This window comes from Populus trichocarpa, chromosome 1 (assembly GCF_000002775.5).
Source record: "Populus trichocarpa isolate Nisqually-1 chromosome 1, P.trichocarpa_v4.1, whole genome shotgun sequence".
Classification (NCBI taxonomy): domain Eukaryota; kingdom Viridiplantae; phylum Streptophyta; class Magnoliopsida; order Malpighiales; family Salicaceae; genus Populus; species Populus trichocarpa.
The window spans coordinates 58170-78448 of record NC_037285.2 but is presented as its reverse complement, the minus strand read 5'-3'; the positions used below and the strand labels follow the sequence as shown (position 1 = coordinate 78448).

General features: G+C 36.8%; 2 protein-coding genes across 7 annotated transcripts; both read left to right on the top strand.

Annotated features, from left to right (window-relative positions):
- Positions 1-6054: 6054 nt before the first annotated feature.
- LOC7457681 (kinesin-like protein KIN-14T) lies at positions 6055-12488 on the top strand. 6 transcript variants are annotated; one of them, XM_024603580.2, is made up of 12 exons: positions 6058-6628; positions 7162-7380; positions 7489-7572; positions 7869-8036; positions 8162-8268; positions 8461-8639; positions 8894-9055; positions 9241-9456; positions 9659-9696; positions 9965-10092; positions 10421-11870; positions 12118-12488. In XM_024603580.2, exons 2-12 carry the CDS (start codon positions 7185-7187, stop codon positions 12231-12233), a joined length of 2844 nt encoding a protein of 947 aa, XP_024459348.2. In that variant the 5' UTR covers positions 6058-6628; positions 7162-7184; the 3' UTR covers positions 12234-12488. The 6 variants fall into 6 exon arrangements, with proteins under 6 accessions (XP_024459351.2, XP_024459348.2, XP_024459338.2 ...); XM_024603570.2 differs by having other exon boundaries at positions 6059-6628; positions 7080-7380; XM_024603576.2 differs by having other exon boundaries at positions 6059-6628; positions 7067-7380.
- Positions 12489-13134: 646 nt separating this feature from the next.
- LOC7483220 (transcription factor Pur-alpha 1) lies at positions 13135-17949 on the top strand. The gene is made up of 5 exons (XM_006368463.3): positions 13135-13924; positions 14036-14083; positions 16632-16772; positions 16895-17140; positions 17391-17949. The coding sequence occupies exons 1-5, from the start codon at positions 13619-13621 to the stop codon at positions 17541-17543; spliced, it is 894 nt and encodes a 297-aa protein (XP_006368525.3). The 5' UTR covers positions 13135-13618; the 3' UTR covers positions 17544-17949.
- The last annotated feature ends 2330 nt before the right edge of the window (positions 17950-20279 follow it).

Sequence of the window (20279 nt, the reverse complement as noted above, 5' to 3'; positions counted from 1 at the left end):
AATATTTTTTCATTCTTACTTTTAATGGAGATGTATTGGTACATATATAGTAATGGATCAATAATATTGATCTTACAATCAAGCTATCATTCCTATAATTAAGTCACTGATCCTACAATTAAGCTATCGTGCCATATACATTGATATTATGAAAGGCGAGAATCACCACAGAAGGAAAGAGTCACACACAGAAGGAAAGAATCATAATATTCCAACAATACATATATAAAGACTTTAATTTCTAAGATGTTTTGTTGTGGTAGGTTGGTTGATTGACAGTTTTTGGTAACTTTGAATTAGTAGTGTGGTGGCATATTCCCTCATTAAGTTTGATTATATATAAAAGAAGTCTCAATTTGAGCAATTCTCATCTAATAGTTTCAATAGGTTTTGTCCAGTTTTTTCAATATATATATATAAAAAGTTACAGATTTCTTCTTAATTTCTTGTATCATTGTGCCATAAAGATATGATAAATAATATCAATAGAATTAGTATTCTTTTTACGATAAAGGAACATGTAAACTTATCTTTATAGTTTAAAGCTTAAAATTAAGACAAATTAACAAAGCAATATTAACTTGATATGGAAAGCCTAAAGGGTTGGTAAGTGATAGTAAGTGATGTTTGGTAAGGCAGGCGACCGATAACTGTGGTAATAACAGGTGATCGATAGTTGGTACCTGTAAAAAGTCCATTTTGATGGACGTGAGGATTTTTCGATGGTAAAGTTAATAACTTTATAGAGATAGAAAATATAATAATATTTTAGAGAGATATACTCTGAAAATATATATGCTAAAAATATTGAGAATGAAGAGATTGTGAACATATGACTTGAAGAATTCATGGTGTATTTATAGCTCGTGAATCTTATTCTTTGTGGAGAGGAGGGGTTGAAGTGTAATTTTATCCATGTGATATTTTGACCTGTATTCTACTCAAAATAATATGTATTGGATCAATATAAAATATTGAGAGACCCGCGTGAGATCCGAGAAAAATTCCCTAGTGAGTGTTAAGTTGGGGCAAGATGTCCAAGCCCATTAAAGGTGAAAGTAGGTTTGGGAGCACTGCCGAGACCTAAACACGTTGGCCTCATGTATGATAGCCTGAGCCCACGAGGGTGCTGGGGTGCATGCCTAACACCCTTGGTGATGGGTGTATGCCCACTAGGGTGCACTAGGCGTACATACACTAGCGGACGCCCAGTACACTATATAACGCTCATGTACTAGGTGCCCATTCAAGGAGCATAGGCTTAGGCTACTTACCTGAGCCCATGCACATGAGAAAAATTTCTAAATGGCTAGTGGAAACCCATGAAAGATGATCTTATATTTAGAAAATATTCTAAATGGTTGAGGGAAACCTAAGAAGGATGACTCTTAGATACACCCATACTTAGAAATTTTTTTAAAGTGTTTTAGGGAACCCAAAGATAGTGACCCTTAGTGATACCCATACTTAGAAAGATTTCTAAAAGGTGGAGGGAAACCCAAGAAAAGTGACCCCTGATTACGCTCATACCTAGAAAATTTTTTAAAAAGTTGAAGGGAACCCAATAAAGGTGACCCATAGTGATACCCATACTTAAAAAAAATTCTAAAGGGTTGAGGGGACAAATTCATTGAGGGTGGTTTTATTGTATAAAGAAAAACAAGTTCATCCTTAAAAGAGTGGCCACATTGAGTGTGAGGGGTATATAACCCCCCTAAAGTGGAATGAGGCATGAAAACCCTTAATTGAATAAAGATATCACCGAAAAGTGGGAGGTTTATAGCTTTGAAAGGTTTGTAACCTCCTTTGTGATGGCGTGAGGGATTGAAAACCCCTCTCACTAAACAATGATCAATAACATATGAGAGATATGTAACCTCTCTATAATGACATGAGATATGAGAGCCCCTCCACTAGAGAGTGGTGTTAGTCCAAGACTACATTAGAAAATAAAGATCTGAGATCAACCCCTGGTGAATTGGTGAGAGGTCCTTTGACATCACTTAAAAAATGTGTCAGTCTGATACTACACTAGAGAGTGGAGGATCCAAGATAAACCCCTAAGAAATTGGTGAGAGGCCCTTTGGCATCACCTGAAAAATGTAATAGTTTAAGACCACATTGGAGAGTGGAGGATCCGAGATCAACCATTGACAAATTGGTGAGAGGCCTTTTAGAATCACCTAGAGAATATGCCAGTTTGAAACTACATTAGAGGGTGTGAGATCAGAGATCAACCCTGGTGATTGTAGGGATATTGCTTTAGAAAGACCAAGTCAATCCCTTTCAATGAGAGTGCTCAGAAGGCCCCACTAGAGATCTATAGTTAGGGAATGTATGTCAGAGATACACTATTTTTATTTCAAAAATAAAATTACATTTCTATTGAGGATTATGCATCCTAAGATGATCTGAGTGATAGGTCCATGAGAGGTTTTTAAGAGTAACATGTCTTGAATGTGGTGCCAATGTGTTTGCTTTGACTGCCCTGATAACTTCAAATAAATGATCCTTAAGATACACCAAATGACCATGGGTTAATCCCTTAAGGTTATTCCTCGAGCGTTCATTTCTACCAGGAGAATGATTTCACTTGGAAGGTCCTTGGTTGTCCATGTAATAAGGAGAGGGTCTATGTTGTAGTAATTGGCCTTTTCCACTTGTATGTGATTTCCCATGACTTGTTTCACTTTGAGCAAATTTCTTTCTGGTAAGATATAAATTTTTCTCCAAAGGGTATATTTATTTACCCCTTTTATTAAGATCTCTAAAGCTATTGACTCAAGCAATTCTTTCACCTTGAGCATCTCATCATTGAACCTCTTCAAATATGCCCATGTAGACTAGCCCTCTTGTTAGGTAATACCAAATAGTTCAATGGAGCTTTTTTTTAGCGGGTATGCTTATGTTGAAGCATGCCACTAGCTTAACACATAGGTCACTGAACCCATTAATGAAGCTTAGCTCCAAATTATTGTATCGTGTATGCACAAACCCTCGAAAAGTTGTAGGGAGGATTTTGCATATTGAGGCATTGTCTAAGATGACTAACTTAAGCTATCGCGTACATTCTGTATATTATTCCTTGGGTCGGCTAGATCATCATAGTTGTCCAGATTTATTTTTCTGAAAATGTAGTTCTTAGGGAGTCAATTGTTCAATACTCATTTGGACAAGGGAGAACCCCTTTACTGATGATGGTTGTAATCATTCTCTTAGGTATACTCATATATAGATCTTCTTTTAGTCCCTTTTCTGTTAGACTATTGGGAGCATAGTTTTAAAACTCGGTTCGACGGGTCAACCTAAGACTTGGTTGACCCGGGGCTGAAACCAAGCTGAGTTTAAAAAAAAATAATGGAAGTTAAAACCCGAGTGACTTGATAGGTTGACCCGGTGACTCGGTTGACCCGACAAGACCCAGTAAAAAACCTGGTTGCAACCCGTTGACTATTTATTTTTTTAACCAAAATGACGTTGTTTTGATTTATAAAAAAAATTAGGGTTGACCCCGGGAAAACTCGTGACCCTGGCCTTGGGCCGGGTCGACCACCGGGCCAGGTTTAAAAACTCTGTTTAGGAGCTTAAGAGTTTGACATGGAATGATGGTTACTGTAACTGGTGTCCATCTCATGGTAGCTAGAGGGAGGACATTTAGAGTATTATTTTTATACACGAGCATCGCAATGACATTAGTGACCCCTTAAGAGACTCAACATTGTCATTATGTTTAGTCTTCATTGAGTAGTGTAATTATTTACGAGTGCCTAGTTCGACCGGTGACTGTGGTGCTAAGGCGTTTTATGTTACCGAGGGTGTCAATATTTGTCAAGGTGAAAAGGTTTGATTTTGACCTTGGGTTGTCAACACGATCCGAGTGAGAAGTTGTACCTGACTGATGAGTTGTTGAAGGTCTAGTTAGGTAGAAGTGTTCGTGGTAACAAGTAGATTTATTTTGCGTCCTGACCTATGTGTTTCTTGGTTGTATGCAATGAAATGACTTGGAAGTGTCAAAAACACGTTTTGGAAACTGATGACTTTTTATTAATTCCCATAGACGACGATAATTGATGAGTTTCAAAATTCAAGATATTTAGAAATAAGGTTAATGTGTTGGATATAATTGATTGATCTTTTATCTAATCCATTCTTTATAGGCAAAGTATCTGGTGACTTAATATGGAAAGCTCAAATGATTGGTAAGTGGTAACATGTGATGCATAGTAAAGCAAGTGACCGATAACTATAATAGTAGTAGGTGGTGTCTGGATCAAAATACGCTAGGCTCAGGCATGATAGCCCGAACCTAGAAGTGATTTTTAAGATAATTTCTTGGATTTTTTGGATTCATTTTATTTGTACCCATCACTAGTAATGAGATTTAATAAATAATCGAAGGATCCCAATCCAAATCACAGTTATCACTTTATTTAACTACTCTTTTTGAGAAACCCTGAACCTAGCCAAAAGATTAAAGCAGTAGCCTCTATACATACATACATACATACATGTATAGAATAACGTGATGTCATTATGCTTGTAAATTGATTATTTTCCCTTTTCCAAGTTAAAATATCCATCTTGCCCATAAAACTGAGTTAATAAATTCAATTTTATCATAAGAAAACTGATGAGGGATGGAATTGTTAAGACCAAGGGAAGTACACGGGGGAGAAACCACTAGCAAGATCTTGAAAGCAAGGATATGAATTATCTGGTCTGTTTAATAAACATAAGAGTTGGGGACTGAATTGCAGTTATCCCAACATATTTGTGCTCAATTAGAACTCCCAGGTCTCCACCAACCAAGACTTTTTCTTAATAAAAAAGAATAATGTTTAGGATGATATGATTGTGAGGACTTTAGTTTAGAGTAGGATTCTGTTCCTTTCCTAGATATTCCCACACCTATATACCTTTACCATTAATATACGACATAGAAACCAACTCTTATTCCCTCACTCCCTTGGCTTGGACCCCCATCACTTCGTTTTGGCCCTCCCTCCTAATTAACGAGCTAGCCCCACATCAATATATCCTCAACTTTGAATATTCAATATTCTACTAAAGAAATATTGAAAACGGAGATCTCGATCAATATGGAGATTAACCCTTCACTCCACCTAGCTTACCAGCCCGCACCAACGTTAACTGGTTAATTTGCCTTTAATTACTTTCCTTGGTATTTACTGCCCACCAACTCAAGGATTAACGCAGTTAAGTGGCCGGCCCGAGTCTCACAAGCAACCAATAGCATCGCATTGAGAACAAGTCTGTGTATGATCGATGCAGACAATAGTATTGTTTTTTGATTCAGTACCATGAATATCTTGGAACGAAACCCAACCCAACATCTCAGAACATTCATTCGATAATGGAATAACATAATAATTAAACTCCTCTCTCTCTCTAGTATTTATAGTTTAGAATTCCGAAGGTGGCAAATAGAAAACCCTGATGGGATCTCCCATTTCCTGTTAGGAATAATACAAGTAATATTAGAGATCGATGGCTTCGGACATTGGATTCTGTCAGGACCAATCCAAATATCTAAACATTTAATAAATACTATGTAGTTTCGGGCAGTACTCCAGTATATATATCTGTGCATGTGAAATTCTTCGAAAAAGACAACGTCCATAGCTGGGGTTGGTGACCATCGGTTAATTATGACTAGTGTAACTTGCATATTTAATTTGAAGAACGCGAAATTATATTAAGTTGAAGGGAATTCATTTGTGAAAAAGTATCAAGGCCCACCACTCACTCTGTTTATATATTAACTTCCTTGTTGTTTGTGTCATAATCGTAAGTTGGAACTGTATTTTCTCTGGCCCAGTGAATGGTTCTGACGTGGTTTGCACATCAATTATTAAGTAGCCATGAGATCATGAATGTTGGATCATAAATATATGCATACTCAATCCAAAGACTACTATTGTTATGGTTGGTGAGCTAGCACTGGAATTATATACCAAGTCTTTAATCAATACATAGCAGCAGCTCATCATCATGATCAACCGGTAATATCATTATTTATTAACATGAAGAGTCTTTCACCCCAATTAGTCATCTAAAGAAGTGCTGGCTGTGTGAATTATCATATGCATCCTCTATGTTGGGTATGCATATATGGTATATATGTGCCCTTCACCACAGACAACTCTCTCTCCTCTCTCTAGTATTCCTGCAAGGCAAGGCAGACAGGCCTTTTGTCACGATGTTAGCTAGAGACCACCGATATTAATAATCTGTAGTAGCATCACAACACATAATTGAATGCTTTAGTGTTCATATCTGCTGGCTCTCACATGGGGTTTCAGATAGATAGATCAGATAAACAGTGTTATTTTCAGTTGTCATAATTGGAGCAATCTTGACAAATATTTACTTGTAGTTCACCATAACACCACCACCATAGCCTGATTCGCTTCTCTTCCCTTCTGCTAGCTATATTTCATATCATCAGGACTACTTCTGTTCCCATTCAAAGCCTTTTCTTTTTTCTTTTTTCAAGGAAAGGAATTTCTGTTAATGTTGTATCATCATGCATGTGTCTAATTGGTCCAGGATCGGCCATGTTAGTTGTGGATGAGCTTAACTCTCAAGTACCATAGCCATATTACTGGTATTTTCTTTTATCTGAATCCTCATTCCCCAAAATTTAACTTTATTTCTTTTTGTGCTTCTCCTCAATTCATTAGTGTTAAAATATAATTCAACGCATCATTGTAGATTTTTCTTTTGAGCAGGAAATAAATTAAAGAGGTACAGTAAGCAGAGAGCTTAGATTGAATCTTCTTGTATTGTTTACTTCCCTAGCTGCCCTGTTTCATTCAACAGACTATTGTTGACTGTTTCTTGAGTTCATTTTCTGTCCTTTTTTTCTTCAATACAAAATGGTAGCATATAGAAACTTTCAACAACTTGGGCATACAAGAAATTATAGTTTTAGTTTCTTAATAGTTTCAGCCATTTCTAGAAATTGAAGCACTCAATCTTTATTATTTCTGAAAGTCAAGGTTCTTGTTCATACTAGACTATTTCAACTGTTTATAGACTACAGTTCTCTTGTTCAGTTGCCGAGTGTGAACTTAAAATAAAGGGCTGGAGGTCATGTAGATGAATGAAACAAAGAAACCATATATGTGTTTTCCACAGACTAGTCTTGACAAGCAGAGAAGATGGATTCGGGAAAATCTATTAGAAGTCTTGCTGTATCCCTTCATTCTCTACTTGGGCTGAAGGCACATCTGACTTCCAACTGGGTTAAATCAGTTTCTGAAATAATAAAAACCCTTCCAACTGAAAAATCAGTTGACATGCAGCCAACCAAGTCTGATACCGATGATGATGGTGATTCAATTTCAAAAATACAAGGTAATAGAAAAACCCTCGTTTTTTTTCTTCCTAAATCTAGATGCTCCTGTGTCCCTTATTCTTCTTATATTTACTGCTCACTCTTCTATAAATTTTTTCTGTGAACAGATGAACTGACTGTCTTGAATAACCACATAAACCAACTGAACATAAAGAGGAGGCAGATCCTAAATGAGTTCTTCGACTTGAAAGGTTAGTCAGGTTTCTTTACTGTGATTCAACGAGCATAAAAAATTATCAAGTTGTGCAGCGAACAGCCATAAATTGAGACTTGGCTTCTACGAAATCATGATCATGTTTTTGTCACCTTAATATCGACTGATAGCTGAGTAGGCAGACAAGTTGCGGGACTGACACTTCACGCCATTCCAACAAGTCATTGAATGGATGATTGCTTTCAACTAACTGAAAAGCCAGGATAGATTGTTTTCAGGATATGCCAAAGCTGATTACAATTGTATATATGCTCATCATATTTGTCATTGCAGGGAACATCCGTGTATTTTGTCGAATAAGACCTATCGCATTTGGGGAGAATTTAGGTCATTTAAGACCTGTTGTAGCATCGAATTCAAATGAAGTTGTTCTAAAGCTTATGGAGAATAAGAGCAAGAGTTACAATTTTGACAAGGTTTTCCACCCAGGTTCATCCCAAGGTGCTTGACGAAGATCAAGTTTCTCTGGTGATTTCGTTTCTTATTCTTCCTTGAACAAAAAGCAAGTAGAAAGCTATTTTATCTTCATTTGACATGACCATGCTTTAATAGTTGGAAATTTCCAGATGAAGTTTTTACAGAAGTTGAACCCATCATCAAATCAGTCATTGATGGTTACAATGCCTGCATTTTTGCATATGGGCAAACCGGCACAGGAAAAACTTTCACAATGGTAAGAACTAACTGTCTAAGATTTCACTCGCAACATATTTAGGTATTTCAGAGGTTATTTGTTACACAGCCCTTTGACTAGAGTCCTAACGACACACACTATGCTGAAGAAAAAAATTCTACATGGATTAAGGTATTCAATCTACGTTTGACTCTTCTAACTGTATGTTGTTCTTGATTTAATAAATCATAGGAAGGTAGTGCAGATACTACAGGCATAGTGCCACGGGCTATTGAGGCTCTGTTTAAGCAAGCAGTGGATTGTAACCATGCATTTCTCATCAGTTTCAGTATGCTTGAGATTTACATGGGGAATCTAAAGGACTTGCTTGTCCCCAAACCAACAAAAGCTACAGACCCGATGCCACCTTGGTAAGTTTAACTAGCGAAATTGCTAGAATTAACAGAAGGTTTGTTCTCTTTAAGAGTCCACAAAGCTAATCTACCAGTCATTGGAATCAATGTAAGAAACAGGTCATAAATCAGTAACTAACCTGCCTTTGCAGAACAGTATATTCTCAGATCATAAATGTTTTCTAGGCACGGGGTTATCTAGCTGCATTTTTAATCATTTTAAATGTATTAAGGCGATCCTTTCTAACACGATCCAAAATCTCTAAATACAGCCTTTCAATTCAAACAGATCCAAAGGGAGGAATTGAAATCGACAACCTTGTGGCCATTAAAGTGAACGACTTCAACCAAGCTCTGAGGCTGTACAGATTGGGTTGCCGATTCAGAACAACTGCCTCCACAAATTCCAACCTGACATCTAGCAGATCTCACAGGTAATCGACTTTACCTGATTAGACTATTGTATGTCAGTCAGTGCAGTTCAGCACGAGAATAGAGCTTGAAAAACAGCCAGTCGTGCAGTTGTCTTGATATATGTACTGATTCCAGAACATCCTTTGAGAAAAGGCAGTTACTATCCTCTGTTCTAATCTTGTTTCTTATATATTGCTCACAATAGCATGATACGGGTAGCAATAACTTGCTTCGATGCTGCTGAAAGGCGACGGGAAACAAATAAATTATGGTTAGTTGACCTCGGGGGAAGCGAGCGTGTATTGAAGACAAAGGCATGGGGCAAAAGACTCGATGAAGGGAAAGCCATTAATTTGTCACTCTCTGCTCTTGGGGATGTGATTAGTGCCCTCCAAAGGAAAAGGCACCATATACCTTACAGGTAACAGTGAGCTCACCAAACACTCAATTTCTTGGTATATGAGAGTTTGGCTTTTTGGCCATTCAACCTTATTTCGTTCATATCTTCCATCAAAGTAAGAACCCGCAGTTGGTTGTTTAAAATAGTCATAGAATTGTTACTAGTTCTTATGGTTTCTCCAGAGTCCCAACTAAAACCTAACTTATGGTTTTACTCTTGACAGGAATAGCAAGCTGACACAAGTTCTTAAAGATTCCTTAGGTAACTATCCTTAATCATGTCCACACTCCTGTCTATGTAATTACAGCCGCTAACCAGACGCGGGGTGTTCTGTTCTCATCTCTGTTTAAGTACCCTACTAATTCTCAAACAACAATTTATATCAGAGTTAATTCTCTCATATCTGTTATATATTCCTTTCATGATATGTGACTTCTTGAAGAAAATAACTCATTGTCATACAGACCATCTTCTTCATTTCCATCTAAATATTCTTTGCTAATGTAGTCCCCTCCGCGGCTATCCTCAGGTGATGATTCAAAAACAATTATGCTGGTCCATGTCAGTCCCAAAGAAGAAGATTTGTGTGAGACCATATGTTCTTTAAATTTTGCAACAAGGGTGAAAAGCGTTCATCTAGGAAATGAGGATACAATTGTAAGTAGACAAAAAAAAAAAACTTTGATTAAGATTGTGCTTATTACATTACCATCATGCAGCGAATAGCAAGTATTGAGTCCGAAATGCATTAAGTAACCTGTTAATGGAATTTGCTTAAATGATGTCAAATTATAAAATTTAACTACGTCACTTGTTAATAACTCCAGAAACTCTTCCACGACTATGTTTTGAGTCCAGAAGAAGTGTGTTAAATATAATGTCATGAACATAATTAGATTTTCAAATTCTATTGAACAATCTAAGTGAAGCAAGTAAAATAAAATAATAGATGAACTGACCAATGAGGTGAACGTTTGATAATCAGGAAGCTAAAGAGCAAAAGGGAGTTGCAATGGCAGATCTGCAGCAAGAGATGAAACATATTGAAGATGAACGGCTGCTTGTTAGAAGTGACATTGAGAAAATAAACAAGAAATTAGAAAATCTAACAGGGACAAATCCATCGTCTGAGGAGCAACTGGAGGCATTCCATTCTTTAATCAAAGATCAGCTTACAAAGAGCAGGATAGTAGATATTACAGTGACTCCCTTATCAAAGGTACCAAGATTTATGAGGCCAACCATTTGCAGCAAAAGAAAATCTGGGACGGGGCATCAAACTTCTGAAGGAAGAGATGACACAGTCCTGACAAGAAGGAGAAGACCAACATCTCATCGCGCAGAGTCTGTGAGTTTCCCTGTAAAGGATCATTCAGAATACAATTCAGACCGCAGCATTTCCAGATCTAGCTGTTTGGCTGAGTTGAACATGAAAATTAGTGCTGATAATGCAACAGAATGCAGCCAAGACACATCCGAAACTGATTTTAAATCTAATGGTCTCCAAGAACAAGAAAGAGCACCAGGAAGTTTGATTAGTCAAAAGGTTGGCATCAGTCACATCCAGAAAAATAGCAGTAGACAGGTGAACAAAATTAACCATATCAAATTTTCGAAGGTTGATAATTGGCTGCATCTACAGAAGAGTGAATCCACTCTAAGTAGTTGCAGTCAAAGGACAAAACGGGTTTTAGCTGTTCCAATTCCTGAGAGGAAACATAAGACTAATGTACAGAGCAAAGCAGACGAGAAAGTGCAAGACTATGTGTATACAAAGCAAGAAGTTGTCAACCATGATAAATTAAATAATCATGCAACTACAGGGGCAGTTGGAAAGCCCATATCAGAAGTGGTCATTGAAAAACCACTGAAGATGTTAAGAGATTTATTTAATGAGGACTCAAGATCCGATGTTACTACTCCATTACAGACAACTGGAGGGGAAACAACGATACAAGTACAGCATTCTGTGGATGGCTCATTAACAGGGGATAGTGAAAATGACACCTCTTCTCCACCAGATGAGTGTTCTCCTAGACTTGAAGAATGTGAGGATGGCAACGGGGTCAATGCTATGTCAACTACACAGGCACCAGAAGGAAAAATACAAAGTTCAGATTGTTTCCTGCTAAAGAACAGTGGGTGCAGTGAATGTTATCCATCTGAGTTATATACTACTTCTGTTTGTTCAAAAAGAGATTCCGGTGTCTCCTTTTCCATGTTAGAACTGGAATCATGCTGTCAGCAAGCACCCACTGAATCAAATATGGAAGACAGTGAAACTCAAGGTTTTTACTCCTTTCAGCCCTCGGAAAAAGAGACAAGACATGGCCTTCTTCAGTTGAAATCTCAGAGAGCTTTATTTACGAACAGCGAAAATCATGAGGACTTAGCTGTGCCCTTTGGTAAACCAGAAGGAAAAGCACAGAACACAGGTAAAACTTCAATGTCTAAACTAAATATTTCTCTCATGTCTTGATCATGTTCATGGTTATAAATGGAGCAATGGCCAGCCTCCAAATCCCCCCCCCCTTTTTTTTTTTCTTTTTTTCTTTCTTTACCATTTAAAACAAAACCTCTAAGGTAACTTCCATGAAATAAAAACTAACTTATATCTTATGGTTATTCCTATTTAGTAAGGTTACAGTTCATCTTCTTACAATTTGCTCATGTTTTGGGCAGGAATATGCCATGTTGTTAAGCAGAAAATCGAGATTTTATGCTCCAGTGCTCTTCTAGGATTAGGACTTTATAACCTGGGATTTGACCATGATTTCTTCTATGGTTTAATGCTTTGAAGCAGCTCCAGTGGATGACGACCTGTGTAATGAATATATTTATTTTTCTGTCTGTATACAATATGCTCATTTCAACTTTACTATCCCTGGCAAGGCTACAACAGTGGGATATCCTAGAAGCTATCTTGCGTAAAAAAATCTTATGCTGTGAGTCCAATCTGTAATTTTATTTATTTATTTATTTTTCCTGAACGAGAACTCACAAAATGTAGCAGCAGCATTATTTAAATGGAACTACATAGGATTTTGGAGGAAGGAGTGTCAAACAAGCTGATTTTCTGTCAACTCACTTGTCTTTTTAAAAGAAAAGGGAACCTCAATATTAACAGGCTCATTGTGTTTTAATCATTTTTGCAACTGAACTTGCCAACTCTGCATACCTGGAATTATATTTAGCACAAGAAACAAAGCATTGGAAGCAGGAAAGGAAAAGGAAAATTGATATGTGTGAACATGAAAATCTACCAACAGGCCAAGAAAAATATGCAGATTTTAAAAAGACACAACTCCTTGCTGAGAAATGAGATGTCGAAGCCATTCCCATGTCAATGTGAGTATTATTGCTTGACTGCTGAACATGTGAGGTAGGGCAGGCTTTGAGATGGTTACAGCATTTAGTTATCCAACGCCACCGGAAGTTGGATTAGTAACCTTTAGAAGTAGAATTGCATCCTATATTTTTTTTGAAGGAAAAAAAAGGAAGAGGACAGGAGTGGGCTAGATTGTAATAAGTAAGTAACAGCAATGCATAGATGGGGTAAACAAGACAAGGGAATTGTGCAAATTAAGGGCCCTGCTTGCTCGCCAACTCCAAGCGAGCAGTTAAATAAGTAAATAAATAAATAAAAGCCTTGTCTTGTTGTTATTTTAGTCGTTCAGTTCAGTCCTTGACTTGAGTTCAGTTCAAAAGAGTTTCACTGAGTTGGAGGAGGGAGACTTCACTTCACTTTTCACAGAGAGGGAGACACAGAGAGTAGTTGTTGTAATTTTATTTTACCAGACAGACTAGACTGGCTGTCTTATTATATTTTCCTTATTTTTTTTTTAAAAAAACCAAATGAAAATGGGGCCAAGTCAATGGTATGGTGGTTCGTTCACTATCCCTCTTGCTTCAGTTTCTCTTTTTCCCCTTCCCCTCTTCTCTTCTCTTCTCTTCTCTCTCCGAACCCTAAACCAAAATTCCATTACGCCATCCTCCTCCTCGATCTTCCTCCTAAACCTCTAAATTCCACATCTTACTCTTCTTATTGTTGTTCTTGCTTTTGCTGCTCCTGCTCTTCCCGATTGGAGTGTGTGGCAATCTATCGTTATCTTTCAGATCTACCTCCTCCATCACCAGTCCTTTTTTTTAAATCAAAATTACTTATTATTATTTAGTAGACTAGATGGAGGGGAATTCTGGTGGAGGTAGTGGCAGTGGAGCAGCAGCAGCGGGTGGAGGAGGAGGAGGGAATGATGTTGAGCTCATGTGTAAGACTCTACAAGTGGAACACAAGCTTTTCTATTTTGATCTAAAAGAGAATCCTCGGGGTCGTTACCTGAAGATATCGGAGAAGACTTCAGCCACCAGGTCCACCATCATCGTCCCCTTCTCTGGGATTTCTTGGTTCTTGGATCTCATCAATCACTACGTTGATAATTCTGCTGATGATCAGGACCTCTTTAGCAAGGAATTGCAGCTCGACACCAAGGCATTCTTTTTAATTCCCACTCCTTCTCTGTTACCACTATCTCTAATCACCAATAGCGTTACCATTCATTCCAAATTCCAATTAATTAATTCCCATTTCCATTACTGTCAGGTTTTCTACTTTGACATTGGTGAAAACAGAAGGGGCCGCTTCTTGAAGGTACACTGTTCCCCCTCCAAAATTTACATCATTGCTCCCCACATAATAAAATAAAACTATGCTATGCTTCCTATTTTAATTGCTTTTAATAACCACATTAATTCTCAATCTATTTGCTGTGACACTGTGCTGTGCTATGCTATGCTTCTTATTTGTTGCTGTTAAGCAGACCCGACAACAAGCCATGCTTATCTATACACAGCCTTTTATGCTCCGTGGCATGGTCTAGGGTTTAAGGCTTAGAGAGAGATTATGTCGTTACCTGGTACTTATTTTTATCTATCCCAACATAGGATTGAGAGGGCTTGCCACCTCTTAACCTCGTACTTCAATAAAATATCATTCTGCCACTCTGTGGGCTCTTCTTCATGAAGCAGCTGCCGAGACTACAGCTCCTTTTACTCTTGTCATCTCCTAGAAATTTATTTACCCAGGATAGAAATAGGATAAGCATTTCTTCTTTCACTCCGCTATGATGCAACAAGAGCCTTTATATGCACTTCATTTACCCATATTCCTGAAGATCTGAGGGTGCTTTTATTTCCCTTCTTTTGGTTGCCTCTAGCTTGTTCTTTTGGAGAAACTCATTCTCCAAAATTTTGTATACTTCCCTCCTTCTAGTTGTTTTTTATTTTTTCCTCCAACTAATAACTAGTTCCTATATAATAATAATGCTGTACTTGAAATTAAGGCTAACCTAGGCGCTGTCTTTGAGAACTGTTAAGAACATACACATGGACAGGATTTTATCTTTGCACTTTCTGTTAAATGGTCAACTTCCATGCTCTTATGCTATTCTTCCATAAAAAAATGGACAAATTGGTAGGATATCAATAATCTCGTACAATCCTTGCAGAGTATAGGATTCATACAACCAGGCTTCATGTAGTGGCAGGCTTTTGTATGAAAGAGTTTGTACATTTCCCAGTTTTGGATGTTTCAACAAAAGTCTATATACATCTATATGTCTAAACATTGGTCATTCTAAATCACAAGAGCAAAATGGAAACAAGATTTTTGCCTAGGTCTTACTGTTCTCGTAAACTCTCCTCTGTTGTGACCATTCCATGCTGCACATGGACATGCTATTAGGAAGAGAGTTCTAGGGAGCTGCAATCGCCTTTATATAAGTTCTCTGAGCATTACTCTATCAACTATAGAATGACTATAGTTTGCAAGCTGCCAACTCTTTTCAAGAACGTACTTTCTTCTAGGAAATGTTTAATGTGCTCATACCTTCCAACGTCAATTAGTGAAAGAAATTTGTCTGAGTTGTGATGTAGATGGAAACACAAAAACAAAGAAGACAACAACAAGAATGACAGAGTTTGACATAATAGGGTTAACACAACAAGAACCCTAATTTGTAGTTTTATTTATGATAATGAAGTTGATATATTCTGCCTCTCTAAGAGGTTTATATCTCAGAAACCGACCTTGACAAGAAAAGAAAATCAGAATCCTTAAATAAAAAGAAAAAATAACAAGATATCCAAAAACAATATAAAATTCGGAAAAATAACAACGTTGGCTCAAACAATATCTTCAGGACCTAATATTGGGGGATCGAAAGTTATGGCCTTTTATTGCCAAGTTATTGGTTTGGGTGTAGCTGTGTCTCACAAATCTATAAATGCATCTGGTAAGCTTTATGCATACCTGTTGGTGGCAAACCCTTATCTAACTTTGGCAGATCCCCATCTAACTCTTCAAAACCTTCACTTTCTTCTAGCTTGACCACATCAAGTTGTCTTTCCTATCTATAGTGGATCCAGAACCTAGTATGAACTTGCAACCTATAAGACCATTTTAGGCTATTCGTGGCCATTGCATCAAAATCACCATCCCTTGGGATGATCAATTTCTACTAGAGGGATTGCCATGCATGTCCTGAAAATCCACTTTTATGGAAAGTTCCTTTAAAGAAGCTGTATATTTTATCAAATTTACTGTTCCCTTCAGCTTCAAAACCTTTCTTTCTGTCATTGTATAATTTATTTTATACACCCCTTATTTTTGGGAGTCTTTGTTGATGCCACAAAGTCAAAACATGGTTCAAAATCTCCTAACTTGTACATTGTAATTTTGTATAATGAGGAAACTTGATGGGAAGTAATGGAACATGATAAAGAAACTTCATCCTATATAAAGTTTATCACCTAAAAAAAGAAGAAGAGATAAAGCCATATTTATGCTTCAATGAAATATGAGAAGAAAAACTATCAAGGAAAAGAATGTAATAACATCTTGACATATTTTTTTGATCATCACTAGCATTTGCTCATTCTTTCAAAACTCCTGGGTAAGTTATACAAAGTCTGCTTAGGTTTTTGCCTTTTAGGAGATGTAATTTGCGTGCAAAAGAACGATTGAACTTATGCAAGAGTGACAGAGCAGCAGAACTTTCAGACATTAAGCATGCTGTCACTTTGAGAAAAAAAACAAAAAGGAAATCGGTGTTCTTTGTACATTTTTTCCCCATCTTCAGGGACTATTCAACTTGCTACAATGATCGAAGTTCACTTCTCTAATGGACATACTTGTACAGGTGTCTGAAGCTTCTGTCAGTAGAAACCGAAGTACTATTATTATTCCTGCTGGAAGTTCGCGGGATGAAGGGTGGGCAGCGTTTAGGAACATTCTGGCTGAGATCAATGAAGCATCAAGACTTTTTATGCTGCCCAATCAGGTGACGTGGTGTTACATGTGCAATCACTTTCCCTTTTTCCACTAAAAAGAAAAACTCTCATTTATTAAGGGGGTCTCACTTGTGATTATTTCATCCATCTGTTTTTATGCTTGCCAAAACAGCAAAGTTCTGAAACTTCAGAGCAACTTGTTGGACTTTCTGATGACGTAGGGGCTGGCTTCATATCTGGGCACAGTAGCCAATCACCCGCGCCTACTTCTGAACTGAATGTAGACAGATCGGTTGACCTGCCCCCACAGGATGAAATTGGTAATCTGGGGGTATCAAAGGTAATCAGAGTTGATCAGAAAAGATTCTTCTTTGATCTGGGTAGCAACAACAGAGGTCATTTTCTGAGGATTTCTGAGGTGAGATTTTAAGAGAAGTTTTAATTATAGTCCAATGAGAGTTTTTCTTCCTTTTCTTTTTTGGCCGTGGGAAGGGTGGAGTGATTAATATTTGATAAAATGTAAATTTCTATTTAAGAAGAGGTATCAATGGCCAATGGGCACTGCCCCTATACAGGGCCAGGAAAGCTACGTATCCATGATTCTGTGTTGTGAAGTGAAGGCTTGTGGTGTCCATTTGAAATCGTGATGGAATGTTGTCGAAATGCAGGTTGCAGGTAATGATAGGTCCTCCATAATTCTCCCACTTTCTGGACTGAAGCAGTTTCATGAGATTGTGGGTCATTTTGTGGAGATAACCAAAGATCGAATTGAAGGAATGACAGGAGCTAATATTCGGACCAAAGACCCCCCTCGAAGATGAATGCTTGTGATTTGAAGGTTTGCAGAGAGAGATAGAGAGAAAAAAGGAAACGGTGAAGACTATAGTGGGTTTGTGAAGAAGCATATCACTCTGTATTCTGTCAAGGGGTTGCTTTGCCACATCAAAGTAGATGTTTGATTAGGGTGTGACTGTGGTCAGTTTGTGTTTCTGTTCTTTCAATCTTCCCTATTTTTTTTTTCTCATTCAAGTCTAATAATCCGATTTATCTGTATGATGATGAACAGAAAAGTTTCGGAGATAGTTTACAGTGCGCTCTATGTAGTGAATAACAGAAGAAACGAATCAGATAATTGTAGTTGTTAAATTTTTTTATTTTATTTTGATAGTGTGGCACTGGCAAGGTTGTTACATCTATCAATAATGCTCATAGCAGATGTTTTGTCCAGCTTCAGTTTCATGTCTCTCTCAGACAGCTTGTAAAGATGCCTTTTAAATGGTATTTAGAAAACTTAGCTTACTCGAAGAACAAAGAATCAAGAGCAGAACAAGAACTTAGAGGTTATTGCCATCCCTCAAATTTTATTTATAGATAAAATCAAAGATTACAAGATGTTTATCAATTATCATAAAGAAAAAGAATCATAACAGCTATATCCTTCTTTATCTAAGGGATTATGTAATTACATTGACTTATTCTAAGTCAAGTAAATATCTAGCTAAACTTAAGCCTAAATACCATAACATGTAGATAAGTATGACTAAAAAATAGCTAATAATAACCTTGAGCTTTGGTGCCACCACTTCAACACTCCTCTTTGATGTTTTGGTGTCAAAGCTACACATTCCAATCCTTTCCCTTATTGCTTTAAATATGTTTTTAGCTAAAGACCTGGTAAACAAATATGCTAACTATTTTGATAAGGTACAATAAACTAACTCTACTCCCTTTCTTGCTGAAATTGTTAATCTTCATGTGATTAGTCCTATCATGAAAAACATAATTTTTTAAAATAGCTATTGCTAAAGTGTTATCACAGAACAATTTTGTGGGACTTCATTGATCAAAGTCCAGATTAGTTAGCATTTTCCTTAAGCAGATCAATTGCTTTATTGCCACATAAGATGCTATGTACTCTGTCTTTTGCAGTAGAATATGCAACTAATGATTGCTTCTTTGAATTTCAACAGAAAATACTTCCTCCTATAGAAAACAATATCCTGAGGTACTCATCATTGCATCATCACTTCCAACCCAATCACGGTTAGAAAAAACAAGTTTAATAAAACTAGATTTCACAAAATGTATGCCAAACTCTATGGTCCCTTTTAGATATCTTGGAACCCTTTTGGCTGCCACATAGTGAATTTAACTTGGACTTTGCATGAACCTAGAAAGGTAATTGATAGCAAACACAATATCTAGATGTGTAGCAGTTAAATATAACAAGCTGCCAACTAAACTTCTATAAGCTTTATCATCTTGTTTTTGAGCTCCATCCTCTTTTTTCAAACTTCTTTCTTGGTACCATAGGGGTACTAACTGGTTTGCAATTTTTTGTTGCAAACTTATATAATAGCTTCAAAGAGAACCTCTTTTGACATAGAAAATAACCATGTGCATATTGAGTTACCTTCATGCCTATAAAAATATGTCTGCAAACCAAGTTCATTCATCTCAAATTTATCCTTCATGTTGGCTTTAAATTCTTCTACCAGTTGCTCTTTGTCACTTGTGATCAACAAATCATCTACATATACTGACACAATTAGCTTATGTTTACTAGCATGTTTCACATACAAAGTTACTTCATTCATGCTCCTTTCAAAGCCTAAGCTTAAAAGGTGACTATCTAGTCTGCCATACCAGGCCCTAGAAATCTGTTTTAAGTCCATATAAAGCCTTCTTTAGCAAATATACTGTATTTGCTGCATTCTCTTCTTTAAAACCATCAAGTTGTTCAACATATATTTATTCACTTAAAAGCCATTTAAAAATGCAAATTTGACATCCAATTGAAAGATATACCAAGCACTTTGAGCTGTTAAAACAAGCAAAAATTTTATCGTATCAAGCCTAGACACTGAAGAAAAAGTATGAGTGAAATCAATACATGGTTCCTATGAATACCCATTTACTACAAGCCTTGCCTTGCCTTGTACTTATTAATATTCCCATCTATATTTAATTTAGTTTTAAAAATCCATTTCACGCCTATTACCTTCTTGTGAACTAATTTGTCTATCAATATCCAGGTTTGATTCTTTTCAATCACGGTGAGCTCCTTCTTTATTATTGCTACCCAAACTTATGAATTGATTGCTTCTTCAAAATTTATTGGTTTTGTTACAACAACATTACACCTGCTGTAATTATCATCTAAAGACCTTGTCCCCCTCAATGATTTGTCATTTGACACGATCAAAGAGTTGATGTCTTATCCTAAGTGCAGGAGTGTCAAAGTAATAAATAACCCGACAAGACCGGGGTCGAAAAACAGAGAGGTGAATTGTATAAATTACAAATAAAGAGAAAGATTTGAAGAGAATAATAACAGAAAAGGAGTTGAAGAGAGTTTTGGGAAGTGATATTGATGTAAGGATTAAACAATAATAAAACAGATGTCAAGGTTAGAGGATCCACTAATGGTATTTCAAATAAATATAATATAAACTCTTTTTATTACTCAATTGGAAACCACACACAAAGGAGGTTCCAATCGAATAATTTATCGTTATTAGTTCATTATAATTTATTAACATGATCATATTAATCAT

Excerpts from the sequence above, each read along its gene's own strand:
- LOC7457681 (XM_024603580.2), top strand. The coding sequence starts at position 7,185 with ATGGATTCGGGAAAATCTATTAGAAGTCTTGCTGTATCCCTTCATTCT. Across the intron at positions 7,381-7,488 it reads TTCAATTTCAAAAATACAAG|ATGAACTGACTGTCTTGAAT; the intron begins GTAATAGAAAAA and ends TTCTGTGAACAG. Across the intron at positions 11,871-12,117 it reads AGGAAAAGCACAGAACACAG|GAATATGCCATGTTGTTAAG; the intron begins GTAAAACTTCAA and ends TGTTTTGGGCAG.
- LOC7483220 (XM_006368463.3), top strand. The coding sequence starts at position 13,619 with ATGGAGGGGAATTCTGGTGGAGGTAGTGGCAGTGGAGCAGCAGCAGCG. Across the intron at positions 13,925-14,035 it reads AATTGCAGCTCGACACCAAG|GTTTTCTACTTTGACATTGG; the intron begins GCATTCTTTTTA and ends CATTACTGTCAG. Across the intron at positions 16,773-16,894 it reads TTTTTATGCTGCCCAATCAG|CAAAGTTCTGAAACTTCAGA; the intron begins GTGACGTGGTGT and ends TTGCCAAAACAG.